General features: G+C 48.7%; 5 protein-coding genes across 5 annotated transcripts; 4 read left to right on the top strand and 1 right to left on the bottom strand.

The window, feature by feature from the left end:
* The first annotated feature begins 2 nt into the window (after nt 1-2).
* Nucleotides 3-1901, top strand: LOC9653359. Its single transcript, XM_024659391.1, has 6 exons — nt 3-384; nt 449-771; nt 828-1123; nt 1184-1453; nt 1507-1710; nt 1782-1901. Exons 2-6 carry the CDS (start codon nt 579-581, stop codon nt 1830-1832), a joined length of 1014 nt encoding a protein of 337 aa, XP_024515159.1. The 5' UTR covers nt 3-384; nt 449-578; the 3' UTR covers nt 1833-1901.
* Nucleotides 1902-2059: 158 nt separating this feature from the next.
* Nucleotides 2060-3280, top strand: LOC112340617 (4-hydroxybenzoate polyprenyltransferase, mitochondrial-like). The gene is made up of 3 exons (XM_024659390.1): nt 2060-2535; nt 2589-3002; nt 3059-3280. The coding sequence occupies exons 1-3, from the start codon at nt 2089-2091 to the stop codon at nt 3236-3238; spliced, it is 1041 nt and encodes a 346-aa protein (XP_024515158.1). The 5' UTR covers nt 2060-2088; the 3' UTR covers nt 3239-3280.
* LOC112340615 (pentatricopeptide repeat-containing protein At3g09040, mitochondrial-like) lies at nt 3180-5747 on the top strand. The gene is made up of 3 exons (XM_024659386.1): nt 3180-3254; nt 3304-3342; nt 3389-5747. The coding sequence occupies exon 3, from the start codon at nt 3415-3417 to the stop codon at nt 5692-5694; it is 2280 nt and encodes a 759-aa protein (XP_024515154.1). The 5' UTR covers nt 3180-3254; nt 3304-3342; nt 3389-3414; the 3' UTR covers nt 5695-5747.
* A 1692-nt stretch (nt 5748-7439) lies between these two features.
* LOC9653358 (uncharacterized FAD-linked oxidoreductase ARB_02478) lies at nt 7440-10749 on the bottom strand. Its single transcript, XM_002985453.2, has 4 exons — nt 10522-10749; nt 7975-9726; nt 7742-7853; nt 7440-7558 (listed from the first exon to the last, which is right to left on the bottom strand). The coding sequence occupies exons 1-4, from the start codon at nt 10747-10749 to the stop codon at nt 7440-7442; spliced, it is 2211 nt and encodes a 736-aa protein (XP_002985499.2).
* A 293-nt stretch (nt 10750-11042) lies between these two features.
* Nucleotides 11043-12991, top strand: LOC9653144 (L-type lectin-domain containing receptor kinase S.4). Its single transcript, XM_002985516.2, has one exon. It carries the CDS (start codon nt 11075-11077, stop codon nt 12935-12937), a length of 1863 nt encoding a protein of 620 aa, XP_002985562.2. The 5' UTR covers nt 11043-11074; the 3' UTR covers nt 12938-12991.
* The last annotated feature ends 342 nt before the right edge of the window (nt 12992-13333 follow it).

Here is a 13333-nt window from a genome sequence, read left to right as displayed (position 1 = left end):
GAGGACGAGTTTTGGAGCGTGCCGCTGCCGCCTTCGAGCATCAGGCTCGTCGATTCGATCGATGGCGAGGCGTTCCAGGGATTTCTTCTGGCGCTGCAAGAATCGTCAGTGATCGCGCTGGATGCTGAGTGGAAGCCTGTCTTGGTAGCTGGTATGCACCCCAGGGTTTCGCTGCTCCAGATTGCGTGCCGGAAGCGAGATTTCGGCCCCGAGAGTGATCTTGTGTTCATCGTCGATGTGTTGTCGATCCCGGCTTCTGCATTGCTTCAGCCACTGGAAGAGGCATTGGAAACGTCTAGAATTCTAAAGCTGGGATTCAAGCTTCGACAAGATTTAATCAATCTCGCTGCATCGCTTTCGTCCACTGCGAGCTTCTCCTGTGAGGTAAGTGCCTGAGTTCCTCTTTTACTCGTAACTTTGCTCATTTTCCATGTCCTTCTCTTTGTAGCGTAGCCTTATATTGATATTGGGAAGCTCTATCATGAAGTGAAAAGGAAAAATCCACGTAAACTCCCGGGTGATACTCCGAGCTTATCCCACATATGTAGAGATGTTTTTGGTCGACCTCTTTGCAAGGTATGGGATGGAGTGTGTTTGCATGGCTGCTACTAGTGAAGCTATTTTTTGCGCAGAGTTTGCAATGTAGTGACTGGGAGCTGAGGCCACTGACTGAAGAACAAATATCTTATGCTGCCGCTGATGCGCATTGTCTTCTAGCAATTCTGGACGCTCTTCATCCCTATATAATCGACATGCAACGATCAAAAGCAGGTTGGTTTCGACTCTGGTCGATCTGTGGCCTTCTCATTGACGTTTTACATTCGCAGTTGCCTCGGTCGGAATTGCTCGTCTACTCTATCCTGATGAAGAGTTAAGCCCTCTTGTAACGAGGTTTAGGAGCATGAGCAAGAAGGCAGATAGGTCTGGAAAGTTTCTTGCGTATCTATTAACTTTTCAGCAGACGCTGTCACTGCAAGCCGACCCAAAAAAGAAAATCAGAACTCGGAGGGTACGGGACACAAACAGATCTCAGGGGCAGGCCGAGTTCGAGTGGTGTGGACCTCCGCCATGGGATCCTGTTGTGGGAGGTGATGGTTGCCCAAAGTTTCTGTGTGATATTATGGTAAGTTCGGCGGGCTAAGTGCATAAATTTTAACGCATTTTTTTCTTTCCTTCTGAACAGATCGAAGGCTTAGCTCGTCAGCTACGTTGCGTTGGAATTGACGCTGCTTGTCCACATAGGTTAAAACCCGACGCCAGGTTCTTGTTTTTTTCCTTTGGAGAGAAGAATTATTCCGCTGGATTGTATTCTTCTAGGCAACTAATCGAACAAGCTCAAAGAGAAGGGAGGATTCTACTAACAAGAGACGTAAAGCTACTCAGGCAGCGCCTTATTCCATCCAACCAAGCGTACCGTGTCAAACACCTAACAAAGAAAGAGCAACTTACTGAGGTACGATTCAATGCGTCGCTAGCGCTGTCCTTTTTGACAGTTTCTTTACTCAGATTATTGAGACGTTCCATCTTACAGTCTCCGAAGAGCATTTACTCTCGAGGTGCACGAGGTGCAACGGAGAGCTCTGTCCCAAACCATTGACCGCACAGCAAGCAAAGGCTGCTGCCCCCAACCAAAAAATTTCGGAAGATGTATTACTGCAGGACGGTTTACTATTCTGGCAATGCTCCGAGTGCAGGCATCTTTACTGGCAGGTTGGTAAATGACCTGCATCGTTTTCATTTTTATTTATCGGCCTCTCAAACGTTTGTCTCTTAAACTGCAGGGCTTGCAATTCCAGCGGGCAATGCAACGATTTTCTGCCATGTGTAGCTAGTTAGCCTTTCGCGTGTAACGTACGTGACAAGTGTTTAAATTAACCTGGTGTGCAAGTTCCGGAAGGTTCGATCATTCTTGCGTTCCGGGCACGTAATACACGCGAACAGAAGGAGAATAAGTTGGATGAGACATTTTTTCAACGACGATATGGATAGATGAGCAATACAGGATGGCACGAGAGAGACGGGTTGTTTCTTGAGGGCGTTTTTTACTTCATGCTTCGGCCTCGGGATTGGTGAATCATTTTCCGCTCCATGGACAGGCCACTGATTTGCAGCTTGCTTTATTCGACAGACAATCTAAGCAAGAGCAGCACAGGGAATTTAGTCCGCGCGAGAAGGAATGGTTCTGAAGTTCTAAGAAGGAGCAGCAACAGATCGACAGGGATTTTAGTTTGTAGTAGCAAACAGCGGGATTTAACAGCCGTTAGAAGGAGCGCTTTCGCTCGGGGATTGTTCGAGATGTCCAGGCCCATCAATCTCGTCCCGGCCTTCCTTTTAAGCTTCGCAGGCAGCTGGATGACTGCAAACTACAGCCCGAGCGTGCTACGCATGCCAGCTGTGTGGACAAGTTCAGCTTGTAGCGCTCTCATATTAGCAGCATCAATGCTCGTCAACGACTGCTACGATCATATATCTGGAACCGACGGTCTCAACAAAAGGAACTCGGCGTTGCTGAGTGGAGAAATCACCACGGCTGATGTGAGTCTTTCAAAATTAAAAGCTTCGCTCTAGAATGATCTTTTGCTTCGCAGGTTGGACTGGTTGCTGGATGCATCTACGGAGGCGTCATGCTGGCAACTTGTTGCTTGGAGCAACCCATCATGAGGCTACTCATCACACTCTCGGCGTACATCACATTTGTCTACACGCCGCTGGTCAAGAAGGTGACGCTGTTGAAGAACATTGTCGTATCCGGGGTGATTGCCAGCGCCATTTTTGCCGGGGGTCTTGCAGTGACACACGGTAGTGTCAGCGTGATTCCTCAGAGAACTCTTGCTTCCAGCTTCTACCTTTTCTTGTCGATTCTCGGCCGAGAGATTCTTATGGATGTCAAGGACATGGCTGGCGACAGAGTTACGGGAGTTCGCACCATACCAGTCTGCTTCGGCGAGCAGACGGGCACTTGTGTAGCAGTACTGTGCGCAACAGCGGCAAATCTTTTCCTGGTAATGTCTTTCTCCTGAGTTTTGACTTACGGCTCATGAGCTCATTCATGATACAGATCCAAATGGCTTGGTTGAGGAGGAAGTCGTGGTACGTCTCGTTAGTTTTGTCGATTATCAATTCTGGCATGCTTGCGTGTTTTATCTCGAAACTTCCCACGTTTTCTCGTGACGAACTCAGTCAAGATTACATGCTTGTGATGGCCTTGGGAACTATAACCATGGCAACGTCGTTATAATCGAGCTCCTTATAAGGTGACAAGCCATCCATTTCTTGCTGATATCATTCTTTGTCCTGTTCCAGTATCGAAGAATTTCTAGAAGAAAAAGAGTTGCTTAGCAGGTAACAACTTGCTAATGAGTTAATATGTCTTAGATGTTTTTCTCAGGATCGAGGGAAGTTTTAGTATATCTGATGATCTCTGGGGATGCTGCTGAATTGCTGAGGAACTGCAGCTCTGTAGCAGAAGTAAAGACCATCCACGCTCAAATCTGCGAGCACAATCTTCACGACGGCAGTGCAAAGAAGAGGAGGAGGTTTCTGGAAAATCTGGTCGTCCAGATGTACGCTCAGTGTGGCAGCGTGACCGATGCCCGCCAGGCCTTCGACACAATGAGCTCGCGCAAGAACGTCTTTTCGTGGACAATCATCATCTCCGCCTACGTCCGCGCAGATCACGGCAGCGACGCTCTCCAGCTCTTCCGGACAATGAACCAAGAGGGCGATCGAGCAGACGAGGTGACGCTCACTACACTCTTGGGGGCCTGCTCATCGCTGGAAGATCTCCAGCAGGGAAAGATGATCCACAGCTTGGTCAAGGAGCTCGGCTATGGGGAACAGGATGGAGAAGAGCAGGATCTCATGGTCGGGAATTCGCTGGTCAACATGTATGCCAAGTGCCGCAGCCTCGCCGACGCCATCGCCATCTTCGACCGGATGAAGAACAGAAGCGTCTTCTCGTGGACCATCATGGTGACGGCATTTGCCCAGAACGGGCAGCTGCAGCGAGCGATCCAGTGCTACCGCCAGATGTGCTGCGATGGAGTGGATCCCAACGCCGTGACATTCGTAGCGCTCCTGGCCGCGTGTTCTAGCGGTGGAGAGCTGGCTGCCGGACGGAAGATTGCCGCTCGCGTCGAGGCCAGTGGCCTAGACTCGGATCTCATCGTTGGAAGCGCGATCGTGAATTTCTACGGCAAGTGTGGGCGACTGGATGAAGCGCGCGAGGCCTTCGATCGAATGCCAGCTAAGAACAACGTGACTTGGAACGGGATGATCGCGGCCTACGTCCAGAGCGGCGCCGCCACCCAAGCAATGGATCTCTTCGCCACAATGGAGGATGAGGGAGTGGTGCCGGACGCGATGGCTGTGAGCAGCATTCTAGGCGCTTGCTCAAGGCTCGAATCTGGGAAAAGAATCCACTCGGCAGTGATCGATCGCCGCCAGGAGCTCCAGTCGGATCGAGCAGTTTGCAACGCGCTCGTCCACATGTACGCGAGGTGTGGCAGTCTCGACGATGCAAGGCTCGTGTTCCTGGCGATTCCTTCCAAGAACACCGTGTCGTGGACGACGATCATCGCGGCCTTCGCTCAGCAAGAGAATCGCGATTATATCGAAGCTGCTTTCCAGCTCTTCCGGGAGATGGATCTCGACGGCGTTGCTCCCACCGAGGTCACCATCTTCTACGCGTTGGAAACTTGCTCCAAGATGGATCGCGGAGGACTGGCCAGCGGACGAGCGCTCCACACCGCCATGGATACCGCTGGAAGAGTGGAGCTTCTTTCCAGCGTCGAGGTTCTCAACTCGCTGCTGGATATGTACGCCAGCTGCGGCAGCTTGATCGATGCCGAGGCAATCTTCGATCGTCTCCTCGGCTCGAGCAGCAAGAACGTCGACGTTGTCTCGTGGACGAACATGATCGCGGCCTACGTCCAGCATGGCCAATCTTCCTCGGCGCTGCTACTCGCAAAGAAGATGGACCTGGAAGGAGTGAAGCCGGACGAGATCGCCATGTCCACCATCTTGGGAGCTTGCACCGCGCACCAGGCCACCTCTCTCGGGCGAGAGCTCCATCGCCGGGCTCGAGAGCTCGGCTATGCCTCAAATACCATCGTTGGGAACGCGCTAGTCTTCATGTATGGCAGCTGGGGGAGAGTGGACGATGCCGCTCGAGTTTTCCAGGAGCTCAAGAACGCAAACAGCCCCGACTCCAACACTTTCACTGCGATGATCGCTGGCTATGCCCGTCAAGGCCGGACTTTGCAAGCTCTCTCGCTCTACAACGAGATGAATCTCCATGGAGTCGAGCCCAGGGACGCTACCTTTACGAGCATCTTCCAGGCATGCAGCCACGCGGGGTTTCTCGCCAAGGCCTTGGAGCACTTCGTTTTCATCTACGACTTCCAGGGATTGGAGCCGACGGCCGAGCACTTTGGCTGCGTGGTGGACTTGCTGGGACGAAGTGGATTCGTGCGAGAGGCTGAAGAGCTTGTGCTCGCCATGCCTTTCGAGCCGGACATTGTCGCATGGAGATCACTGCTAGCGTCGTGTGGTGGCTCCGATCAAGGAGCGAGCCGGAGGGCCGCCGAGGAGGCCGTCCACTTGCAACCGTCTGGCTGTTCTTCACACTACGTTCTCCTCTCCAACCTCGTCAGAACTCTAAATCATCATCATGAAAAGAATGCTTACCTTTGATCTTTGATCCGAAATGTGAAAGTCTCTGCACATTAAAGAGCTATTCCAGCGTAGCTTTAGTTCTCAAGAATCACACACGGCCGGCTTGGTCTATTACAAAACCTATTTGTTTTTTTTCTTTTGGCAGAGGAGTTGGTTTGGTTGTTCAAAATTCTCATAGATATAGAAAAAACTTAATTAAGTTAGCATGACGTGCCACTTGCAAAAATTGGTATTTCTGGTTTTCCTATTCTATATAAAACTAAGTTGCAATCGTTTTGTAGCAATAATATCGAACTTGCAAAACAATTATAAATTGGGATACAAAAAGTATTAGTAGACCATCTAGCTTTCAAATTGAATGCACCATATATCACTAAATTGCCATCAGATTGAATTCTTAATTTGCAATCAAAATCAGTGTCTTCTGTTTTAGTACTCCATTTAATAGTGCTCTTAAAATATAAAACAAGGTTACAATTATATTGAATTATAAGTATGTAATTGTTTGAAAAGTTATGTAGATACTTTTTTGATTCATACAAATAAGAATAAGGTTCATCGTATTCACCACTTAACATGACATGATTGAAAGCTGAATGCATATCAACATCATCATTTCGCAACATTTTTCGTTTTTTTAATATTAATTGACGAGATCTAGGAATTCTAATAACCCGGTAATTAACAATAAAACGTCCATAATAAGACATTATACTTACCGCAAAATACATAGGTCCTGTTTGAACAAGATTATTATATAATTGATTGAATGAGCTTATAATTATGCTTGACGCTTGATCATTCAACACTTGAAAAACCTGGAGATGGATGAAAATTGATGATGCCAGCATCAATCATATGAAGACATACTAGCATTACTCTATTACTGTTTGGAATCAGTACCGATGCTTCAAAACTAGCATCTGGATCTGTTACACCTCCAGCAGGTAATGCTTCATGTAATAAGGTGTTTAGAAATGCCATCAAGTAATCTACATTATTTTGATTAAGAATCCCTTCAGGGCCATAAACTCCATGTACTTCAACAGGTGAGGAGGTTACAATTTGAAAGCATATTAGAAGCAGAAAGATATATATTAATAATTGCACCATGCTAATCTAAATATTACAGCTCCCTTCTTGCATCTGATTCTAAAATTTTAATCTTTAAATGATTTCTAACACACGTTCCAAAGTATGTCTCTTGCCATGTGGCGGTGTATATATATCTATATAAAACTTCTGAAGTATTTTCTTCGTTGGTGTTCCTAGTGACATTGGCTTGCTCTTAAGAATGCGATGCAACAACCAGGAATTTAGACCACGACACGTGGATTGGCTTCTACGCTACATCTTCTAAGCTTTCCAGTTAGCAATTATAGGATGAGTTCACTAATCACTAGACCATCAACTACCAACCTTCGGACACAATGTAGTGGGATCCTTCCACCATGAGTTTCTTGTTTTCCAGTTCCAGATGATATTCCTGCATTTCATACGTGGTACTACCAAAAATTTACATTCTTTTTGACCATTCTTGGTCAAAGGATTCAACAGTGACTTGGAGCGCATGGAAACGCCCGAGCCTCCGTTGCCCTTCTCTGGCGCCGCATTTCCAGTACCGGTATGAAGCCATCGGCGCCAAGCCCTGGTCCCCTCTCTTGCTCTCTTCCAGCAGGTGCTGTGGATTCCTACACCTAGATCGCTTCATCGTTCCTTCTTGATCGACCGACCTAATGGCTCTGAGTTCTATTTTTATTCGTTCACGCATCGGGCATCCAGAAGTTCTTGCGGTCGCGGACGATATTGCACTTCTCTTCCTGGCATCTCAGATACTCACGCAAGCGCTCCATGACTCCACGGCGCACTCGAGGATCCAGAGCTGCCTCAAAAACCAATAGCGATTTCTGGAGATATTTGGATCATCTCAAGCTTGTCTACTATCCGCCTAAGGTAGCAACTTGTCTCTGGTTGTTGCTCACTCTGGATGGAACTTTTTTTTTTTCGTTTTTTCAGCCTACTATCGTGAGAATCGTACCTTTGTTTCAAATGGAACAGAAAAAACCTGGCTGGCTGGCTTGGTTTAAAACCCTTCGTAGTTTTACGCAGAGCGACAATTTCTTTCTCGACCGGAACAAAACGAGAAGAGATCGTGAGGAGATGAGCTCTGTTTCTAACTGACAACAGAAGACAACGTAAGATGGATTCAAAGGGGGCTACTGTTTTTATTTCTATTTATTTCAGTTTGCAGTTGAGATCATTGCTCCATTTCTCGCTCCCAACGCACTGGTGGCACACAAACAGACCAGTTGGATCGTACTTGTCCTTTATGTCAAGCAAGCGAGGATAGTTCTCTCCAAAGAAGGATTGTTGCCAGTTCGGTTCGTTGAAATCGGCTTCGTTCATGTAAGCTCCTGAACCCGGTAGCAACTTGTTTGCATGCGTGATCTGCCTCGCAAACTTTTCATATTCCGCCTGAGTTGTGTTATCGTTGGTGTTTGTTGCCAGGATGATATGCCAAAGTGCCGAGCGCAATGCCGGATTCACAGCGTTGTTCCGTGGCCGTGCCACATCTCCTCCAAGGTTGGAAACGCCGGTTATGGAGAAAGGAGTGTTGGTTATCTTCATCAATGCCCGGGAAATCTTCGTAGGACAATCCGTAAAGACTTTTCTGGGAATCAAGCTCGATGCTCCGGGAAATCTCAACTGGCTTCGTCTGGTGAAGGTGATGCAGCTGGGCTGGCCACCGCACTGAACAGCTAGATGCCATTCCTGAAAGGAAGAAAACGCGAGCAAACTGGTCTCAAGGACCATCCCTGGTTGATGCTCAGCGTAAGTCGTCAGCGGCGTCAGTGTCTCGTTCGCAAAGGAGACGTTTTTGTTCGGGAGGAGATAGACGAGCACCAGGCTTCGTCTTGAAAGGAAGAAATTCCCTGACCAGCCAGCGTCAGATAGCTCGGGACTGATCTGGACGAATTTCTTCACCAGCTTTCCCATGGGGTTGGAGGCGTTGACAGTGGTGGCAGTGAAGTTGTAGAGAGCAAAGGCGAGACTTTCAAGAGCAGGATGGGTTCTATATGTTGCAGAAACTACAACTCCGAAAGTGCCACCCCCTCCACCACGGAGTGCCCAGAAGAGTTCCTGGTTTTGCCAGTCATTAGCAACGAGGAGCTCACCACCAGCGGTAACAATTTCATATTGGAGAATGTTATCTGCAGCAAGTCCAAACATTGGCGAGAGCAAGCTGTGGCCGCCACCTTGAGGAAAACCACCTGCAGCCCCTACAGAAGAACATGCTCCTCCTGTTATGACAGAGTTTCGTTCGTGAGTTGCTGCATACAGCTCTTCCCACTGAACGCCAGCACCGATGGTCACGGCAGGGATCTTCCCCAGTGGTGGTGAATTCTTATCAGGACAATATCCTTCCGGGACAAAACTCTCGTGAAAAGTTATGCTCTTGAGATGGTGCAACCAGATGGCGAATGAACCCGGGGCTGTGCTGCGACCAGTGGGATCATGCCCGGAAGTTCTAACTACAAGCCGGAGATTATACCTGGAGGCAAACTTGACAGCCGAGATGACTTGCAAGGGGTCCAGGACACTTACGGCGTAGACCGGAACGGCACCTTGGAAGCATGTTGAGCTTCTGTTGGAGGCAAGCGAGCAGCGGTGCTGGTCTCCAAGGCTCTCAAAGTTTGAGGCATACAACGCACCAGGCTGGCTTGTTCTCCAGAATTCCAGCTCCCAGCTTTCTTGGACTTCTTTGCAGCCTTGTTCGTCAAAGAAGGGGTCGTGGCAAGGAGCAGCCGGAGGTAAGACTCTCATCAACCGTCCCTCCACTGACGTGTTGAAGCTGTTCCAGACTCGAGAAGATGGCCAGCAATCGTGATCAAATGCGAGGCAGCGGCATGAGGAATTCTGTGGCTCCTTGACAGAAAGAATACCGGGAACAAAGCTGAGGAGGAGGACCAAGTAAGTTGCTCTATGCATTTTTTTCTGCTTGTACATTGTCTCTTCAGAACCCGGTTTATATTCTGAGCGAAGCTTTTCCTGTTGTTTTATAGCTTCCTAACCGTTAGTGTTTTGTGCTCTGGAGCCATGTTATGAGCAGTGTGCGTCTATCCAGAGGAAGTAGGACGAGGAATAAGCAAAAACAAAATGGAATCCTTTCCATTTGGTGCACACAATCCGGCTCTCACAGCTTCTCTACAGTCAAATCCAAGGGAAAAAAGAAAAATCAGGCCGCACTGTGGAAACGTTGGACCCTTGTTTACTTAACTCAATGGAAATACTCGTTCTGGCATTCATTCATTCATATACTGCTTACAAGGCTAGTCGTTCGTTGTCCAACTTGGTCATTTCCTACAATAAGTTTGGACTCATCACGATTACGATCAACTCAAAAAACATTTTAATCCAATTTGCTATAGTAGTCTAATAAAAGTATGCTAAATGTTACTTACATGTAACGGACCGGATCTATGTTTGGTGTTGGGATGAAGCCATAATAATTCATGTCCCCATCTCTTTTCTTATTAGATCTATTAACAGCTGGGAGGCCTCGTATTCAGCTTCCTGGAGAGGAAAGCTATGAGCAGCGGTATCTTTGTGGAAACAAAGATGAAGCATCTTAAACTTTGGTCCTGGACGTCGTCCACTTGTCCACGCTTTGTCAACATAGAAAGAATTAGCACTTCAAGGACCTACACAAACATTCTCATTAGTTAGAAAGCCCTGGACGTCACAATGTAGTTGCCCTCCTGTTTTTCCCAGTGCTCAATATCTCTCAGATGTCAGAGCAATGCAATTGTTTTTCCCCTTGCTTTCTTTTCTGTTTGCTCATACTTCCATTGCTTTCCTTGCTTCTCGAGCGCAGAGACCCAGACTAGGCATATGGAGAAGCGATCCCGCAGTGGGATTCTTTCCAGCATGACCGCCTGTCAGTGCTCGAGATTTCTCATTTCTCCCCTGGGCAAATACCGCAGTCAAAACGTTCCACGCAATTCCATCGCTCTGGGGCTTCTTGCTCGACGTCTCAAGTGCCGGATCGATTCTTCCAGCGCGCCTGGTCATACCATCTTGCCAAAACCCCTGTGGCACGGGATTGTGGCTACTTCGATCCTGCAAGCATCCCAAATGCTAACTCGTGGCTATCACTGACTATCGCAGGCCAGGAGTTTCCTTCAACCTTCAAGACCATGCGCAATGAAAAAAAAAACTCCTTAGCAACGAATTAGCCATTACCAAATGTTCAAGATTGACTGTTAGTATCGTTATTATAAGAATTCCTATCACGACTTCTTACAATTAGGTGGAACTACCATTCGGCGACACGTACAACCAAGTTGGAGTTTTAATGACTGAAGTTGAGTTAATTGTTGTATCGAGAAGCGAAATCATGGTGGTCGGAGTGATTTGGGTGTTGCTGCTCTTCTTCTCGGCTTTTAATCTTGGAGTGAAGTGCCAGGTAAGCTTTGGATATGAGAATTTCCCAGAATTCTTGGCGGATTTCATCCTCTCGGGAGATGCAAACATAAGCAATGGAGCGCTCCTTCTCACCGGCGATCGCACCTTCAGCTTTGGAAGAGCAATGCGGAGGCAGACCATTCAGTTGTGCAACTCGTCGGGATTCATGGCCTCGTTCGTGACTGACTTCACTTTCCTCATCCAGAAGAAAGAGTCTGACCTTGTCAACGCCGATGGCTTTGCGTTTACCATCGCCCCGAACGCGACCGCGCCTTCGAACGAGAGCTATGGACGCTGGATGGGCCTCTTTGACAAGAACACGAATGGATTTCCGTCCAACAATCTGGCAGCGGTGGAGTTTGACACCTTTCGAAACCAGCCAGGGATGTACCCAGCGTTCCAAGACATTGACAACAATCACGTCGGTCTCAATCTCAACAGCATGCTATCCATCAGCTCGAGCTCGCTCTATCCCTTCCAGGTCTTTCTCGGCTCCGGAGCTCCAATGGCTGCTAGGATCGATTACAACGCCACCGCTAAGAGGCTGCGAGTTTACGTCTCGGACAACGTGACGAGGACCAGAGTTGGAAGCCTGGTCCTGGAGCACAGCTTTGATATATGCTCCATCATTTCAAAAGAGAATACTTTCGTGGGCTTCTCCGCTGGATCTGGATCGAAAAACATCGACTTCCACAAGATCTTGTCGTGGAAGTTTGATAGCAGCGAGCTCTTCCTCCCGGTGACGGAGGATCCTGGCAGCAGAGGTGACACGCAGACTTCTCGGGCAATCATACTTGGATCTTCATTGTCGTCAGCTTTTTTAGTTTTGCTCGGAATCATTGGAGTGACAACCTTGGTAGCGCTCTCAAGGAGGCGAAAGGCGCAGGAAAACGATCTCGTCCAGCTCCCTCACAGCATCTCATACGCAGATCTGAGCGCCGGAACAAACAACTTTAGCAAAGACAACTTGCTCGGCCGGGGCGGATTCGGCAGCGTCTACAAAGGTGTGCTTCCGAACGATCAGTCTCTAGTAGCGGTGAAGCGGATCTCCAAAGACTCACAGCAAGGCGAACGAGAGTTTCTTGCCGAGGTGCAAATCATCAGCCAGCTGAGCCATCGTAATCTCGTCAAGCTCCGGGGGTGGTGCAAGCAAAAGCGAGAGCTCATCCTAGTCTACGACTTCATGCCTCGCGGGAGCCTCGATCGAGCTCTCTTCGATCCCGACGAGCCCGTTCTTCCCTGGGAGGTGAGGTATAGAATTCTTTGCGGCCTCGCAGCGGCGCTTCTCTACATCCACGAAGACTGGGATCAGCAAGTCGTGCACAGAGATATCAAGAGTAGCAACGTGATGCTTGACGCGGACTTCAATGCCCGACTGGGAGACTTTGGCCTCGCTCGAGCACTGGAGCGTGATAGAGCTGACAACATGGAATCGACCACCATTGCTGGAACGCTCGGATACATGGCTCCGGAGATCTTCCAAACGTTTTCATTCACTCCAACCACGGACGTGTATAGTTTTGGAATGGTGGCGCTCGAGGTGGTGTGTGGGAGAAAGGTGGTGACCAAATTCAACACAGGGAAGAGCTTGCTGCTTCCATGGGTGCAAGACTGTTACATGGACAACCGGCTTTTGGACACAGTGGATTTCAGACTAAATGGGGACTTCGACGCTGGAGAGGCAAGCCGAGCTCTGAAGACCGCGCTCATGTGCGTGGATCTTAATCCCGCGAGAAGACCCAGCATGAGGCCAGTACATTTCATTCTCACTGGTGATATCACTCTCACTGTTTGAGCGATCCAGTGAAAGCTTTGGGATTAACTGTTTGAAGACTGGATTTTTCTTTCACGATTCCGTAGCCAAGCACGCTGTCGATTTGACCATTGTAGACTGAAACTCTTCGTCTCGTCAGAAAAAAGTGGCACGACATAAAAAACTGGCACGGCAGCACCCACAAAATGCTGCAAGAAATCATCTTTTTCTGCCCCGACAGGGGGCGGCGCTGCTTACAGGAAAGGGACTTTGTAGCGATCCAGCGAGACGTGCTTATTGAGGAGCTGAGAGGGAAGCAGGCGTGTTCTCAGCCCCTGTGCCGGCTTGGGAAGATTAGAATTCTGGTTTGCGATGTTGCCGGAGAAAAACACTGGTCGCCCGCTGAGAGTGGTGGGGGGCATTCTTGTAGGCGAAGCT

The sequence above is a fragment of the Selaginella moellendorffii genome, unplaced genomic scaffold, assembly GCF_000143415.4.
Source record: "Selaginella moellendorffii unplaced genomic scaffold, v1.0 SELMOscaffold_68, whole genome shotgun sequence".
Classification (NCBI taxonomy): domain Eukaryota; kingdom Viridiplantae; phylum Streptophyta; class Lycopodiopsida; order Selaginellales; family Selaginellaceae; genus Selaginella; species Selaginella moellendorffii.
The sequence above is the reverse complement of the archived record's forward strand: the minus strand, read 5'-3'. Positions and strand labels throughout refer to the sequence as shown.